This window comes from Bos grunniens, chromosome 5 (genome assembly GCF_055505025.1).
Source record: "Bos grunniens cultivar Pamir isolate PY7600 chromosome 5, Bosgru_T2T1.0, whole genome shotgun sequence".
NCBI classification, from domain to species: domain Eukaryota; kingdom Metazoa; phylum Chordata; class Mammalia; order Artiodactyla; family Bovidae; genus Bos; species Bos grunniens.
The window spans coordinates 98,556,941-98,574,821 of NC_141169.1; the positions used below are offsets into that span (position 1 = coordinate 98,556,941).

The 17,881-nt window shown below is 43.7% G+C and overlaps 1 protein-coding gene across 5 annotated transcripts in view; it reads left to right on the plus strand.

The window, feature by feature from the left end:
- The first annotated feature begins 12,469 nt into the window (after positions 1–12,469).
- Positions 12,470–17,881, plus strand: part of LRP6 (LDL receptor related protein 6) — a 179,818-nt gene continuing 174,406 nt past the window's right edge. For all 5 annotated transcript variants that reach the window (XM_086401981.1, XM_086401983.1, XM_086401982.1 and 2 more), the window contains exon 1: positions 12,470–13,115. In XM_086401981.1, coding sequence (XP_086258107.1) covers positions 13,061–13,115 — 55 coding nt within the window. In that variant the 5' untranslated portion in view covers positions 12,470–13,060. The remainder of the gene's footprint in view (positions 13,116–17,881) is intronic.

Consider the following 17,881-nt stretch of genomic DNA (forward strand, 5'->3'; position numbering starts at 1 on the left):
ATTCATTTTGGGCAGGGTTTCTCAAGCCAGCAGTAACAATTCTTTGTTGTGGAGACTGTCCTGTGACCATAGATATTTAGCAACATCCCTGGCTTCTACCCACGAAATGCCAGTAGCATCTGCCACCCTTAGTTTTGACAACCTACAATGTCTCTAGGCAGTGCTAAAAGTTTGGGGGAGGGGGAGTGGAACCTATTTTCTTTCCCCGCCATTGAGAAGGACTGATCTTGGGAAACATTTTCAGATAGAGCAAATTTTGGTAGCCTGATTTTTCTCTCTTTATCTCTAAGGCAAAAAGCTGGTTGATATGCCTCCAAAGGGGATGGATTCTAACAATGGTGAAGGAGAATGTGTCCTTCCCTGAAGACAGAATTCTTCCCCTTTCTCACTCTCAGAAATGGCACAAAGGCGGAGAGGAGGTTGGAAGCATGTTTTATTTACCCAGACATATGCCCCCCAAAATAGCAAGTGCATATTTCTTTCACTTCAGTTTGTGGGAAAACTGCAAGAATGCAGTGTTTTACAATTCAGATTAAAGCGAAAAACACATCAGGCTGTCTGATTTTTCTGGGAGCCAGAAGAAGGAGAGGGGCTTCATTCTGAAATAGTTGTAGAAAATACTTTTCAGCATTAGAAAAAATTTTTTACAGCATGAAAGAAAAATGCGTATGTTGAGAAAGAACATGAATGCTAGAAACACATTGTTCCTATAAATCCTTGACTCTGAGACACAGTTCATAATGCTGCATAACTAATAGTGTCCTTTTAAAGCTATTTAAGCCGGGAAATTTGTTATCAGGTGACTCATACGTGTGGGGAAATCCAGTTCACTTGTGCCGGAGATGAAAGCAAGCGATTAGGCATTTAAATGTTGAGATTCCATTCAGTCTCATAAATGAATTGCAGTAATCTTGGATGAGGAGAAAAGAAAGGGGGTAGTTACTCATCACGTTAAAAAATGTTCAAGGGCTCTTTGGATTTAAATGATAAAACTTTATATTTATGACACATTATATTTATAACACATTTATCTTTCAAATAGTGTAAGTACTTTTATTTCAAAACATTCAAAAAGTTTTAAATAAAAGTTAAGTACAATACAAAGAGGGGTTTCCCTGGTAATTCAGCTGGTAAAGAATCCACCTGCAGTGCAGAAGACCCCAGTTGGATTTCTGGGTCAGGAAGATCTCCTGGAGAAAGGATAGGCTACCCACTCCAGTGTTCCTGCCTGGAGAATCCCACAGACAGAGGCGCCTGGCGGGTTATAGTCCACGGGGTCGCAGAGAGTCAGACGTGACTGAGCAACTAATACAGCACAGCACGATACAAAGAACATTTCATCCCTCACCATTTGAAACGAAGTATGAGTCTGATGCCCCAACATCCCCGAATTCTTTTTCATGTTATTTCCTGCAAATAAGGACTCTCTCCTATGTAAGTGCAAGGCAATCATTAAAACCAGAAAATGAACGCTGATACATGTGTGTTTGCTCAATTGAGTCCAGCCCTTTGTGACCCCATGGACTGTAACTCACCAGGTTCCCCTGTCTATGGGATTTCCCAGGCAAGAATACTAGAGTGGGTTGCTATTTCCTCCTCCAGGGGATCTTCCCAACCCAGGGACTGAACCAGAGTCTCCAGCATCTCCTGTATTGGTAGGTGGATTCTTTTTTTTTTTTTTTTTAAGTCTTTATTGAATTTGTTACAGTATTGCTTCTGTTTTCTGTTTTGGTTTTTTGGCTGTGAGACATGCGGGATCTTAGCTCCCCAACCAGGGATTGAACCCACACCCTCTGTACTGGAAGGTGAAGTCTTAGTCTTCCCTGGACCACCAGGGAAGTCCTCGTAGGTGGATCTTTACCACTTAAAACACGACTACTGCCTAATTCTCCATGTCCACACAAGTTTCACCAAATGTCTCAATAAAATCTTTTCTAGCAACAAGAATCACACATGGCATTGAATTGTCATGTCTCTCCTGTTTCCCTCAGCCTGGAATAATTCCCCGGACTTTCATTGACTTTCTTGACCTTGGGACTTGTGAAGAAGATGGGTTAGTTCTTTTGTAACTCGTCCCTTAGTTTGGAGCTTTACTGGTGTTTCCCAGATATATCGTACAAGTGATGCTGCTTTCTTCCCGTTATATCCTGTCGGGTGGCTCACGATTTCAATTTGTCCCACCTCTAATGATGTTTCCTTTGATCCTTTGATTAAGGTGGTCTCTGCCAGGCATATTCTCTGTGAATATTCTTTTTTTCTCTTGAAATCTGTAAACATCCCATTCTTCATCAAATACTGCTGTATTCATTTATTTATGTCTGTTCTTAAATTTTCTTATTTTATTAATGAGTGATAATATTTCCTGTCCTTTAAAAATTAAAAAAAAAAATTTTAGCTACACCTGTGTGCCTGGAGAATCCCATGGACAGAGGAGCCTGGTGGGCTACAGTCCATGGGGTCACAAAGAGCTGGACATGACTGGATGACTAACACCCTACGCAGCAAGTGGGAACTTAGTTCCTCAGCTAGGGCTCAAACCCATGTTCTCTGCATTGGAAGCTTAGTGTTACTCACTGGACTACCAGGGAAGTTTCCCTGTTGTTTAAAATTCTGATGCTCGAATTGTTCCTGATGCGGCCAGAGGGAGTCTCTTCAAGCTGGTATCCCTGTCCTTTTGATATGTTCACATCATTCATTAAGCCCTTCCTTGCTTTCTGTCCCAACAAGATGTTCCAGACTCACACTTTCCCTGCCTCAAATGTGAGATCAGCCATTTCTCTAGGAAGCTCTGGTTCCTTTCAAAGGAAAATTGTGATTTAGATGCCAAGATCTCGACACTAAGTGTGCTCATTTCTACTAGTCTCTCACGCTCCCAGGTCTGCTGTGATGGCTATAAATATGTGTCACTCAATCTCCTGCTACAGGAAGCATGCTTGACTGACACCCCCAGCTACTCCGGAAATCAAATTCTCCTCCTTCCCAGGTTTTGTTGTTGTTGCTTGCTGTGGGTTGCAGTTGTTCGTTGAGTGACTTTCCTAAACTACTTTTGTAAAGGTCATTTTCTTTGTCTTGCGGGGTCCCTGAAGTCTCTGTTTCTTTATCCTGGTGGTCAGCTGACGGGTTAACAGACTTTCTTAAACTCCTAGAGCCAAAATAAGTAAATAAATCCTCTCCAGGTCTTTGCAAATTGGCTGAGTGTTGCAGCCAATGCTTCAGTGCTTAGCCAGGCCATTCGTAACTTGGCTTTAGCCTTCACTCTCGCTTGTGCTAAGCCTGAAGGTCAGCCAGAGGTGAAACTGTGTGGCCTTTCCAGGTCTTTCCTGAGGACATGTCCTGAGCATGTGTAGAGTGTTCCCAATTCCCCTGAATATACATAAGCTTTTCAAACTATTATTCCCCAAGTATATCAATCCTCAGCTTTTCCTCCCAGGTTTCTACATGTCTGTGGTTTGTCCTGTCTTTCCATGTTTTTGAAGAATCTCCTCCAGACAACCACTTCTCTTCATTAAGAGGGTCCTGAGTTAGGTGGTGCAAAGGCAAGCCCTTTGCTTCAGTCCTTCAGGGAGCCTCCAAACAGGTCAAAACATAAAAAACACAGTTCCTTGGGCACAAGGTACCCTGTGGTCTCTTCAGAACAAGGAACCTACTTGGGGAACACTGGATGCTGATTTCTAGAATGCTGAGTTGTGTCCAACTCTATGCGACCCCATAGACGGCAGCCCACCAGGCTCCCCCGTCCCTGGGATTCTCCAGGCAAGAACACCGGAGTGGGTTGCCATTTCCTTCTCCAATGCATGAAAGTGAAAAAATAAAGTGAAGTCGCTCAGTCGTGTCCGACTCCTAGCGACCCCATGGACTGCAGCCCACCAGGCCCCTCCGTCCATGGGATTTTCCAGGCAAGAGTACTGGAGTGGGTTGCCAAAGGCTGGGCAAGGGCAAAGAAAAACACGACAAATGCCACTGCTCTACACCATGCTTCAGGGGCCCTTTTCCCAATTAAGCATTTGCTCTGTTTCTGTAAACCCTTAACGACCTAAAGTTCTGATGAAGTTGCTTCTGACAGTTTCTGCCAGGCTTTTTCAGTGGACCTAAGAGAACTACTCTATCATGTTCATTGACTTTGGCAGCAATGCATCTCCCTTGTGTTTGCAACTCCTTTTCCAGTAGTTAGAAACGTGGCTTCCACTGTCCTTAATGCATTTACTTACTTGGTCAATTCTTCTGTGCACATATGCTAAGTGACTTCAGTCATGTCTGACTCTCTGCAGCCCCATGGACTGTAGCCCACCAGGCTCCTCTATCCATGGGATTCTCCAGGTAAGAATGCTGGAGTGGGTTGCCTTTTACTCCTCCAGGGGATCTTCCAGACCCAGGGATTGAACCTGTGTTTCTTATGTCTCCTGCTTTGGAAGGCGGGATCTTTATCAGTAGCATCACCCGGGAAGCCCCAATTCCTCTGTATGTGCCCAGTATTCTAACTTCACCATTATCCCCATCCCTGCGTGAATATCCTCTTCTTTGCTCTGACTCTGGTTCCCTATGGCAGGGGTACCCTCTACTGCAGATGTCGTCTGCTTCTGCTGGAACTAAGTATTTTATTTACTGTTCATGTTTTAATTTTATTAGTTTTATTGGGGGTTTATATAGCTGATCTTGAAATAAGAAAAACTACTACTAGAAACAAAGTATAATTCTTTTCAAATTCTCATGAATTCTTCTTAGGTATCCTCCCCTCCCAATGCTCTCATTGTGTAGCTAGGAACAAATATGATTTCCATTCAGTGACAGTAATATAGAGGGAGAAAGCCACTCACCATGGTACCCACAAAATTTATGGTAATCAGTTGCAGCAGCACCCTCTGTGGTTTGGGGAATTCTTGGTCAGCACCCTCATCCATGCCTTCAGCAGCTTTCCAGATCTTCATTACTTTCCTCAAGTTCCCACTATATTCTTTCTAACTTCACTCTGAAGAGATTAACTTTGCTTTTTGTTTGTTAAGCAAACGCAGGCAAACAAATGTCAGCTTCTTTCAGTCTCTGCTCACCCCTAAACCTATTAACAGCCACTAGGGGAAGACTGAAGTTTTGTGGTGCCTGAGCAGATACAACTGGAGAAGGGAGAACTTTTTAAAAAAATGGATGCAAAAATATTTACCTTTGCAAAGTTTGTAAAAACATGTGAGCATGTTATATCTTTGCCAGGGTCCCTCCGAGGGCCTTTGGAAGATGTCTATAGAAAATGGGCGTGGGAGGAAGGGTGCTGGGGTTTCAGCAGACTTAGATAGGCACACACATTCTACCCTGGATTCTCCTTTTACCCAGAAGTGGACCCCCCCCCCACCCGCCCCCTGTCTCCTCCCCTCCCTCCTCCCCCTTTCCCTTCCCATCTTCCCCTTTCTTCCTCTCCTCCTCCCCCTCCCTCTCTCCTCTCCCCTCCCCATTCCCTCCCCTTTCCCTTCCCATCTTCCCCCTTCTCCTTCCTCTTTCCTCTCCCCCTCCCCTACCCCTCCCCTTTTCGTTCCCTTCTTCCCCATCCTCCTCCTGGTCCTCCTTGCATCCCCGGGCCACCCACCCTGTCAAGCTCCAGATCTTCTGGGAAGCCTCTGATTCACTCTTTCTTTTCCTCCTTCTTTATTGAATCACCCACTTCAGGTTATAAATGTGACCCTGTTCCTCTCAAACTTAAAAACAAAGTAGCCAATCAATCCTAACAGTGTCAAACACCCCTACCCCGCTCCCCAGTTGCTCCATCTCCAAATTCCTTTCTAGCCACCCAATTTGCTCCCTAGCCTTTAACAACAAAATTCTGGGAAAACCACTGGCCTCTCTCCCTGTTTCCCATTCGTTTCCCAATTCATGGCACTCTTCCTTTGGCTCTCATAACTTGGCTGAAATAGGTTTGGTTAAGTCATCAATGACTATTTTGTTCACTTTAAGATTATTAGTGATTAAAAACAACAAGAACAACCCAAGCAGTGGAATTTAAAAAAGTAATGGTCCTCTTAGCATCTCAAACAGTGAAGTGTCTAAAATAGAATTAAGTTTCCCATTACCTCCACTAAGTACATGCCTTGGAATGCCTACTCTTAACAATTTCATGTTTAGAAATTGTTACTTCTCCTTACTTTTTGCTTTGTTCATCCATATCTAAAATAAACACATATACGATTACATAGGATCTCTCCCTCTCTCCTTGCCCGTTCTCCTTCCCTTCATTCCTTCTTTTCTTCAGAACATAAATCTCATCACACTGAATCTTCTGTTCCCTCTCTTCAATTAGTAATATGTCACAGCTACACTTACAAACCAACAGATATAAATCTACAGAATTCTTTTTGACAGTTGTATAGTATCCCACACTAAAGATACACTGTTTTGTCTTTTTAAAAAATATTAATTTGTTTAGCTGAGTCAGGTCTTGGTTGTGACATACCGGCTTAGTAGTTGTGATAGCGAATGGGCTTAGTTGCCCCACAGCATGTGGGATCTTAGTTCCCCGAGCAGGGATCAAACGTATGTCTCCTGCATTACAAGGCAGATTTTAAACCACTGTACCATCAGGGAAGTCCCAGGATATACTGTTGTTGATTCAACTACACCCTGTTGGAGTGCATTCAGGTTCTTTTGACTAGGTTGAAACGTATAAAAGTGCCACTTTTGTAGGCTTGTTTTTTGTTTGTTTGTTTTGTTTTCTGCTACATACAATGTTATAAAAAATATCTATTTGTGCCTATCTCTATAATCTTTTCTTTCTGCTGATAAATTCCAAGAAGTGAAACTGTAGTGTTAAAGGTGTATATATTTTACTTCTCGATTGCTGTCCTAAAATGGTGACATAATGTATGTTCCCATCAACAGCCTTTGGGGAAGTTATAAGTCACAATGATCTCTTTTCAGTGCTTCTCTTAGCAGACCTCACAGTAAATTGTACAGTCGGCCCTTGGTAAGTGCAGGGGTTGATTCTAGGACCCCCCTGGATACCAAAATCCTGGTATGCTCAAGTCCATTATATAAAGTGGTGTAGTATTGTCAGCCTTCCTCATCCCCGGTTCTGCTTCACCATCCTCTCCAGGGTTGGTTGAATCTGGATGCAGAACCTAGAATACAGAACCTAGAATACAGGAAGCCCCAGCTTCCCTGGTGGCTCAGTCGGTAAAGAACCTGCCTGCCGTGCAGACTAGGGTTTGATCCCTGGGTCAGGAAGATCCCCTGGAGAAGGAAAAGGCAACCCATTCCAGTATTCTTGCCTGGAAAATCCCAATCCCATGGACAGAAGACCCTGGTGGGGTATAGTCCACGGGGTCACAAGAGTCAGACACAACTTGGTGACTAAACCACCACTGTGTTTGCTATTGTTAATCACTTTTTATCCTGGCATCACTTGCAACCAGCTTTCCACTTGCCTTTTTCTGTCTCTTGCCAAGTACTAACCAGGCCTAACTTGTTACTTGTCAAGTACTTACAAGTACTTGTTAGTACTTGTCTCATCCAAGTACTAACCAGGCCTAACTCTGCTTAGCTTCCAAGATTTGCCATGGTTCTGCCAAGATTTACTTTTCTAGTCACACTAAATGTTCTATTCTCTCTTTAGGGAAGTTTATGGTTTCAACTATATCATCTCTGCACTCAGCCTGCCAATGAATTGACCCCAAGGTGACTTCACCTGAACTGGAAAAGAATTTCCCTTCCTGAAGGTATCTTACAATCATTATCCAGAAAATTGTAGTAATAACTTCTTGATTACTATTTAATGTTCTATAGTATGTCCCCTGGATTGTATGGTATACATGCTCCACCATCACCATTGATAGCTGTGTTCTCCATTCCTCTCCAAAGTCTAAACTTCTATATCAAAACGCTCTCCTGGAGGGCGTGGAGAAAAAGGAACCCTCCTGTACTGTTGGTAGGAATGTAAATTAGTGCAGCCACTATGGAGAACAGTATGGAAGTTCCTCAAAAAACTAAAAATAGAGCTACAAAATGACCCAGCAATCCCACTCCTGGACAGGTATCCAGAGAAAAGCATAATTTGAAAGATACAGGCACCCCAATGTCTACTGCAGCACTATTTACAATAGCCAAGACATGGGAACAACCTATATGTTCAACAAGGCAGTGGATAAAGAAGATGTGGTGCATACATACAGTGGGATATTACTCAGCTGACTTTGCAACCCCATAGACTATAGCCCACCAGGCTCCATGGAATTCTCCAGGAATTCTCCAGGCAAGAATACTGGAGTGGGTTGCCATTCCCTTCTCCAGGGGATCTTCCCGACCCAGGGATTGAACTCAGGTCTCCTGCAATGCAGGAAAATTCTTTACTATCTTTACCATTAGGAAGCCCTAAAAAAAGAATGAAACAATGCCATTTGCAGCAACATGGATGGACCTAGGGATGGTCACACTGAGTGAATTAAATCAGACAAAGACAAATATCATATGATATTGCATGACTGAGCGACTGAACTGATGGCTTATATGTGGAATCTATTAAAAAAAAAAGAAACAGAAACAGAACTATAGATGTAGAAACCAACTTATGGTTACCAGGAGGTATGTGGGGGGGATAAACTGGGAGACTAGGATGGACATATACATACTACTATATAAAATACATAACTAATAAGAACCTACTGTATGGCACAGGGAACTCTACTCAATACTCTGTAATTGCCTATGTGGGAAAAGAATCTAAAAAAAGAGTAGATATATGTATAACTGATTGACTTTGCTATACACCTGAAACTAACATCACATTATATGTAAACCAACTATACTCCAATAAAAACTTAAGAAAAATAGAACAACATATTCTCCTGGATAGCTGCAGCTCGGTGTTTTACAAACACCGCCAGTATAAAAGGCCCATTGTTGAACTTACCATCAGCCCCTCTTGAAATGCTCCTTATGCATTTCTTTTCTTAGTAAATAAGACTGCCATTCACTGGGATGCATAATTTAGAAACCTGGAAATTCATCCTAGTCTACTTCTGTCTCTCTCAATTTACATCTGATAGGTCAACAAGTCCTGCAGTTTTGATTTCATATTCCTGAAATCCACCACCCCTTTTCAAACTCGAGGGCTGCTGTCCTGACCATCTCTTTCATAGACTAAAAATAACTTCATCACTGGTCTTCCTACTTTTTTTTTCTTGCCTTGCCTCCCCTCTGTTACCCACACTGCTGCCAGAGGAATTATTTAACATGCAAATCAATTCTCACCATGAGAAAAATCCTTCAATATCCACACTGTCAAGAGGTGAAAATCTAAACTTCTTAGCATGACTTTAAAAGCTCTTTATTATCCAATACCTACTTAACGGTCTTGCCTCATTTCCTGATATTCTCTGAAAGCGCCCTAGGCTTCAGATATATGGATCTACTTTCAAATTCCCAACATGCCAAGCTCTCTCTCTAATAATTCAGTGCCTTTGCACCTGCTCTCCTTCTGCTTGGAATTCCTTGTCAGTCGTGATGGCTTGACAAACTCTGACTTAAATTTCAAGACTCAACTGCAGGGTTATTTTCCCTTCTTTAAATTGTTCAGTTAGCCATACGTGCTGTGTACTTGAGTTCCTTGTTGATATGGTACAAACACATACTACAGTAATTTTAACTATTTATTTTTGTTTCATTAATTGGATTTTTAAAACCAGGTTGTAAGCTTCTAGAGAGTAGGGACTATATGATTAATCCATCTTTGCATGCCCAGCACTTTACTGAGACTGGCCTTGAATATTTTTTATAGGCAGTTGAATGCACGTGAAACAAATTATTAAGAAGACCAGCAACCTGACTGAACTTAAGCTATAGATTTTCACCTAAGTAGCTTTAAAGAAATTGCAAAAAATAAATAATACATTAAAGCAAATTTAAGAACAGAAAACTAAAGTAAATTTCCTATTATTTCACTATCCTAGTCACTGTTTTAGTGCATTGAGTTTTCATCTTTCCTCAAACATGTGATATTAACATATATATGTTTATGTTTAAACATGTATGTATATATTTATATTTTATATAGCTGTAATTAAAATCTACTGGAGAAGGAAATGGCAACCCACTCCAGTGTTCTTGCCTGGAGAATCCCAGGGATGGCAGAGCCTGGTGGGCTGCCATCTATGGGGTTGCACAGAGTTGGACACGACTGAAGCGACTTAGCAGCAGCAGCAGCAGCAGCAATTAAAATCTACATGCCCTTTGGGATTTCCTTGGTGGTCCAGTGGCTGAGATTCTGTGATCTCAATGCAGGGGACTCCAGTTCAATCCCTAGTCGGGAACTAGATTCCACATGCCACAACTAAGACTTCGAATGCCACACTAAAGATCCTACAAGCTGTACAAAGACCCGGTGCAGCCAAATAAATAAATATTTTTTTAAAAAAGCATTTTTAAAAGTCTTCAAGCTTAACGATCTGTAAACATTTTTCTAATAGTTTTACAGCCCTCCAAATTATTATTTTCCAGGACTACAAATATCTCAACTCCCTACTAAGGTTGATAGTCTAAATGAGACTTAGGTTATACCCGGTTTTCTATTATAAATAGGAACAGATCCAGGTTTTGTGAACCTGAAATTTATACAACTTTGAGTGATGTTTTCAGAAAAAGAACACAAAATTATCTTACTTTTGCAAATAGGACCATGTGAACACATTGTGTTTCACAGGGGCCTGTGAAAGTGGGAAGGGAGTCCTGAAGATTAATTTTCATTAGCTTTGCAGTTATCGACCTCCAACTAGAAATAATCCTGGACTAAACATTTTGAGCATGAATCTTTTTTTCTCTTTGCTTCCATGATGTCTAAGGGATTCCTAGTTACCAGGATCCCATTTGCCTTGCGGGAGGGAAAGGAAATGGTCATTTATTGAGCACCTATTACATAATGACCAGTTTCTATATATTTTTAAATTTAATTCCTACCACAAGCCTGAAAACTAAAATCTCCATGTTACAGATGAGAAAACGGAGGTGCAGTGCGCTTAAATCGTATGCCCAGAGTTACACATCTAGTGACTGAAAGGGTTGGATCCTTCTGGTCTTATTCCAAAGCTCATACCTTCCTGACTACATCATGGTGTCTCCACAGTCTCATAGCTTCGAGGTAATGTTTTCTAAGTTATTGTTGAAAACCGGTTCTTAGTGATTTGAAGATGACAGAATACAAAACTTGCAGAATCCTGACATGGTTCATGGAAGAAGGTAATTTAGATCAGTGGTGGCTAGACTTTCACAGGTGCATTTAGGAGAGAGATTTGGCTCTTTCTAGCCTGCCTGGAAATCCCATGGACAGAGGAGCCTGGCGGGCTACAGTCTCCGGGATCGCAAAAGAGTCGGACACGACTGATTCGCTAAACAATCCGCTTACAGGCACGCATCACCTTGGCTCGGTGTCTATTTCCTGGAAGTAGCAGAGCATCTGTGGTCGGAAGACCTGGGTTAGGTTAGGACTTGCTATGGTCTACGTGAATGACCTTGGGAAAATCATTGAATCCCCTAGGTTCCCATTTTCCTCCTCTGATGCAATGAGGATGCCAAGTGACACAACCTGTCTTACCCCAGGGTAGTTATGAGCGTCAAATCTGAGTGTGAGCAGCACTTGGTGAACTTCAGTGTTACTACGATATTGAGTACCACTGCTGGAGTAGCTCCAACTCCGCGCCACCTGCCCACAGGTAAGGGTGAGTGACAGGTGGGTAGAATGCTGCTGATGGCTCCTTTAGGTTAACTCTCAGTGGTGCCATCCCAACTTCACCCTATCCCTTCCCCACCCCGAAGCTGCCACGTGATTCCAAGGGCTTCTGGGCCGTTACTCCCGAACGCCCAGTGCAAGGCGGCGAGCAGCCGGCCAGAGGCTGTGCAAAATCGAGTCTGAGATTCCGAGGAATCTTTTCCTCCTCAATCTGAGAGCGGATCGTCAAAACATGCCAGACATTCATCACTAAACGCAGTTTGCAAAATCCTAGCACCGTTCTGCCCACCGTCCCTTTACTCTGTTAGGTGCTGACGCATATATCTTGGAATTTTATCTGCCGGTTTAGAAATCCTTTAGTCCTTGTCGGACTTAATTTTGGGGGGCAGTCTGTAGTTCTGGGAAACCGGGAGAAAATGTAAAAAAATTCAGTTTTCTGTTGGCGTTTGAATACCCTTCACCATATCCATGTTGAAAGCCGATGGAAGCAATATTAGTTATTTTCCTTAAAAAAAAAAAAAAAAAAAAGATGCTTAAACAGATTTCCAACCCTGGGACTAAACTCATGCCTCGTATCGGGATCTAGGTGAATCTCTGAGCGTGGACCTGCAGCTCTGCAGACCCAGCCAGCCATCTCCTGCAGCCCCGGCCCCGGCCCAGGTGGCGGCCAGCGTGGACCGGGAGCCCCACCTGGCTCGGCCGGCGGCGGCCGCACAAAGAGCGGCGCAAGCGGCTGCCGGGCCGAGCCGCAGAAAGTAGTCCCGACCACGCCGGCTCCCGATGTTATTCAACGTTGCTTCACGCCCTCCGCGGGGAGGGCTGAAGGGGCCGGCCCGGGAAAGAATCCCTTCGGAATGCGCCGCCGGGCGGCCTTTCCCCTCCAGCCCGCCTCTACTGGCCCCGCAGATCTCCCGGGGTCTCCTCGCCGAGGCTGTGCGCACGGCCTCCTCTCCTTTTCTAACCTGCCCGGGAGGCGGCGCCGAGGGAGGGGAGCGCTCGCCCGCGCGCAGGGAGACCTCGGCGGCGATCCGTGACGGCGGGAGGCGTATCCCTGCGCCGCTGCGTGAGAGGAAGAGGCTGAATGAGGAGCTGCGCGGGGGAAGCGGGGCGCCGGGGGAGGAGGCGGCGGGATGGAAGCAGACGCTGGCGTCGCGCGAGCTCCGGGCGGCGCGGCGCGGTAGAGAGGGCGGCGGCGGCGGCGGCGCGCGCGGAGCCTTGACGGGCCCCCCTTTTCTTTCTTCTCTCTCTGGAAAGCTGGGAAGCATGAGCGTGCAGACCTGCCGCTGCGGCGGCCGCCCCGGCTCCTCGCCTCCCCCTATTCGGGCCGCCCCTCGCCGGTGAGAGAAGCGAACGCGAGAAGGGAAGATGGGGGCCGTCCTGAGGAGCCTCCTGGCCTGCAGTTTCTGCGTGCTCCTGAGAGGTGGGAGAGAAAGCGGGGGGACGAGAAAGTTGGTGGGATTTGCGGGGGGAAGGAGGGCGTCTCGGTCTGTTGTGTCTGCGGGGGGGGATTGGAGGAGGGGAGGCGAAGCTGGGGAAGAGGAGTCGGGAGAGGCCTGGTGGTGGGGAAGGAGGGAGCAAGGGGCCCGGGAGAAGGGGCTGCGCGCTCCGCCCGGCCACGCTGCAGCCCCCGCCTCGCTTGGCCCACCGCGTCCGGACAGAGCGTTGGTCCGGGCTGCCTGGCGGGATGACCTGCCCTCGGAGCCCCATCCTGTCCGAGTGACTGGAGATCGGTGGGTCCCCTGCCTGCAGTCACCGGGGACGAGGGGCTTTGTATGGATTTTGGCTCTCGGAACGTTGGAGCCCAAGATGCTTCAGCGTTTGGATTTCTCCCTCCAAGCCCCCACCTTTTCCCTGTGGGTCCCGTGAACTTTTAGAACCCTCTTACTATTTTTTCCAGGCCTTGTAACAACTAATAACTGGTTTCCGTGGAGGATGTAATGATCGTGGGTGAGAGCACAGTTGGAAAGGGACTCCGAGGTTATAGGTCGAGTGTTTTCAGCCTTGGGGAATCGCCTGGGCTCCAGTCCGTAATAAAATAGAAACGTTGCCCTTGCAACCTCTGGCATTCAGGACTTGCCCCTATTTTCGGAGCATGCAAGTGTACAGTTGGCACCAAGTAGGAAAGTCATCCTTGGTGGAGAGGAGCCTGTCCTGGGACCTAAGTTATCATCTGCTGCGCTCCCCTGGAGACTGCGTGGCACGTTGGTAAATAGGCTATTCTAGGTAATCTGCCCTATTCTAGGTAATCTGCCCCGAGAATAGAGAATCGCGTAAATTCGGTGGTCCCAGGTTTTGTTTTTTAGATTGACCTGCGAAGCTGTCACATATCCTGCGACTTTTATTTTGTGACAGTTCACTGAGGTTTTTGACTGGCCCGCGAGATTTCAACAGCTCTTCTCACATCAGTGGTGAAGTGGTGATGACTCTGATGCTATGGGGCATTTACCAGCAGAGGAATTTAAGTACCAATTGATGGAATGACTTGAAGCTTTGGTGTCAGTTAACAATTCTCACTTGTGTTGTGGTCAGTTCTTTTCAGGCCTCTTGGGTCTAAGGAGATTTTTAGCTGTTAATTTAATAGGCTAAATTTTATGTTCAGTGTGCACACTTACTGAAGTTTCCAGAACACAGTAGTAACAGTCTTGTGTTATAAATGAGCCAGATATGCCATTTCTGAGTATATGTTTATTGGATGAGTGTGATTGACATTGTTTTGGAGGAGGAATTTTTTTCTGTAGTTACACTTCAGGATTATTCAGGGAGATCCCCTGGAGAAGGAAATGGCAACCCACTCCAGTGTTCTTGCCTGGGAAATCCCATGGACCGAGGAGTCTGGCAGGCTACAGTCCTTGGGGGTCGCAAAAGAGCTGTTGATTTAACTGGGACACAACTGAAGTGACTAAACAGCAGCCGCAACAGCAGGATTATTAGGTCTGCCTATTTTATCTACTTATACTTAATTACAACTCACTGTAAGCATATTCTAAACTATTTCCACGTGTAAACTTTAGAAAGCTAGTGCTTATTTTATTTTCTTGGCAGAGAATTGAATGTAGTGGTATGTACTTGAGAGGTCTAGTAAGTATATGTTTATTTTAGTATGATATAGTCCCTATTGAAGGGGATTTTGCTATAGTTGTGAGAAACAATTTTATTTGACATAGAATATGGATGTATTTTTAAAACAGAAGGCTAATAGAATTAACAAATAGAGTCCCCTGTTGGGTTAAAGCCTTGGTGAAATTGCATTCCATTACCCAGATGCTTCTGGTTGCCCAATTGTATTTCTTGGAAGAGAAGGTTATGTTGTAAATGCCACTTGTTTGACACCAGGATTGAGCCCAGAATTGAGTTTATTCATTATTGGAGTTAAGAGAAGTTACACTTGAAATAATATTATGAAGTATGATATTATATAAGAAGACCTAGAAAAGTTAATAGTTCAAATTGCCTCATTTCCACCAATAGAATTTCTGAAAGTGAAGCTCTTAATTTAAATACAGTCTAATCATGGTTTAAGGTGGCCTTTGAATTTAACATAGTTAACCATGGGTATATATTTGAACTAAAACTCTTTTTACTGTGAAAGATTTTTATTCATAATTTAGGTTCTTCTCGTTCCCTGATAATGTCATTCTCTGTTAAAATTGTGTTATTAGTTAATCTTGAACTCCAGGGAGAAACGTGATTACTTTGTTGTATTAAGATCACTTTTCTTCACAGAAGAGTTGGAGGTTTAACATTGGGAAGATGGGATGATGGGAGAGTTTGGGAGACCTTTGGTCCTCTGGCCCAGTTAAATCAATAGCTGAAAGCCGGGAAAAATGCTGTCATTATCTGTACTGTGTCCTCATCCCTGTCATCAGAGGACAAAGTGTAATGGAAAGATTGGAGGACTTCAGCACCCAAACCTTGAGTTTAAAGTCCATGCTGCTGCTGCTAAGTCGCTTCAGTCGTGTCTGACTATGTGCAACCCCGTAGACTCGGAATCTTTTCCCTGAGATTCTCCAGGCAAGAGCACTGGAATGGGTTGCCATTTCCTTCTCCAGTGCATAAAAGTGAAAAGTGAAAGTGAAGTCGCTCAGTTGTGTCCAACTCTTAGCGACCCCATGGACTGCAGCCTACCAGGCTCCTCCGTCCATGGGATTTTCCAGGCAGGAGTACCGGAGTGGGGTGCCATTGCCTTCTCCTAAAGTCTGTGTGTCACTACCAAATAACCTTATGATTCTGATCTAGTTAGTTTCTCTGGGCTCCAGTTTCTTTATCTGTAAAATGTGGGTAGTATTACCAAGCTAGTTTGCAAATTTGTTGGGCATATTAAATGAAATACTGAATATAAAGTGATTTGCAAATGTTATTTTTTGTTACAATTTTCGATGGTGGACATATCCTCAAATGCCAGGGATTTGAGATTTAATTTCTATGAGATTCACAAGTTCTTAAAGATTTTGATCCTTCTGGTCTAACCACTTCATTTGCAAGTGGGGAAACTCAAATTCAGAGAGATTATAACTTGATCAAAATCTTACAGCTGATTAATATTAGAGCATGGATTTATTGTTCATTCTTTCAGCAATTAGCTATGGAATATCTACTGTGTATCAGACTCCGATGGTACATTGGTGAGCAAAATCAACATGGGCCCTGCTCTGATGGACTTCACCATCTAGGTTGCCATCCTTAACTTCCATCCAGTTACTAGTTAGAAAAGATTATAGCTTTGATTTCCTGGGAAAGGAAAGTGATGACCAACCTAGATAGCATATTCAAAAGCAGAGATATTACTTTGCCAACAAAGGTCCGTCTAGTCAAGGCTATGGTTTTTCCAGTAGTCATGTATGGGTGTGAGAGTTGGACTGAGCGCTGAAGAATTGATGCTTTTGAACTGTGATGTTGGAGAAGACTCTTGAGAGTCCCTTGGACTGCAAGGAGATCCAACCAGTCCATTCTAAAGGAGATCAGTTCTGGGTGTTCTTTGGAAGGAATGATGCTAAAGCTGAAACTCTAGTACTTTGGCCACCTTATGCGAAGAGTTGACTCATTGGAAAAGACTCTGATGCTGGGAGGGATTGGGGGCAGGAGAAGGGGACGACAGAGGATGAGATGGCTGGATGGCATCACTGACTTGATGGACGTGAGTTTGAGTGAACTCCGGGAGTTGGTGATAGACAGGGAGGTCTGGCGTGCTGCGATTCATGGGGTCGAAAAGAGTCAGACACGACTGAGCAACTGAACTGAACTGATAAGTTTCGGAGTACCATAGGTGTGTAAATTTTATAAATACTGTGTCCCAGCATATTTTGAGAAGACTTTGTTGTTTTGTAAGAATCCTTTGCTACTTATCTTTTTTTGTTGTTGTTAATTTGTTTTGGCGGGGTGGTGGTAAATACTGTCAGCACAAGCCACTAGTGTTTTCCATCTCAAATTTTTATAGGAGTGGTCCTTGGCAAATTGCTTAATATCCAGTATAATGAGATCTTAGGAAGATAGAATGAATTTTAGAGTGGGAATCAGAATTTGATTCTCATTCTAAGTTTGCCAGTTGCTAGCTGTGTGACCTTGGATAGTTCATTTAATCTTTGTACACCTTCATTAGCTTCATTAGGATAATGAATCCTTCTTATGCAGGTTCTTAATTCATATTAAGGCACTAAGGGCTCTGAGAAGTTATGGGGTAGAGACCAGTTTTAACTTTGTTGAAATCTACTGTTTCCCAAACTCAACAATGAACTTTTTTGGTGAATTCTGTAATTTTGTAACATTCTGCTGAACCTGTGTTCCAAGAACACATGTGGAGAGAACCTGAGCTAGGTAGCCTTTTAAGCATTAGGGTGAGTCATGTGAATTGATATTTGATGACAGTTTCATATAATTAAATTTGATACTTTAATCCCTGCTTACTTACTTGGCTTTAGATTTGCTCATCTGGCTAGGAAATAATTTGACTGGTTATGAAACTTTTGGGTTTCAGCTCATTGTTTTCATCAGGCCTAACTAATTTCCCATGGTTCAGTTTTTCAGAGAATTTTTCTTTTCTTTAATTGAAATTTTTCCATTTGCTGAACTGAAATACTTTTCTGTTTCGTTAGTTGTATATGCTTTGACTATCAGAAAGGTTAGTCTTTTTTTGAGTATCAAGGAAGGTTTTTTGAAGGAGTATATAAATGGAAAATATTCTATGTGAAT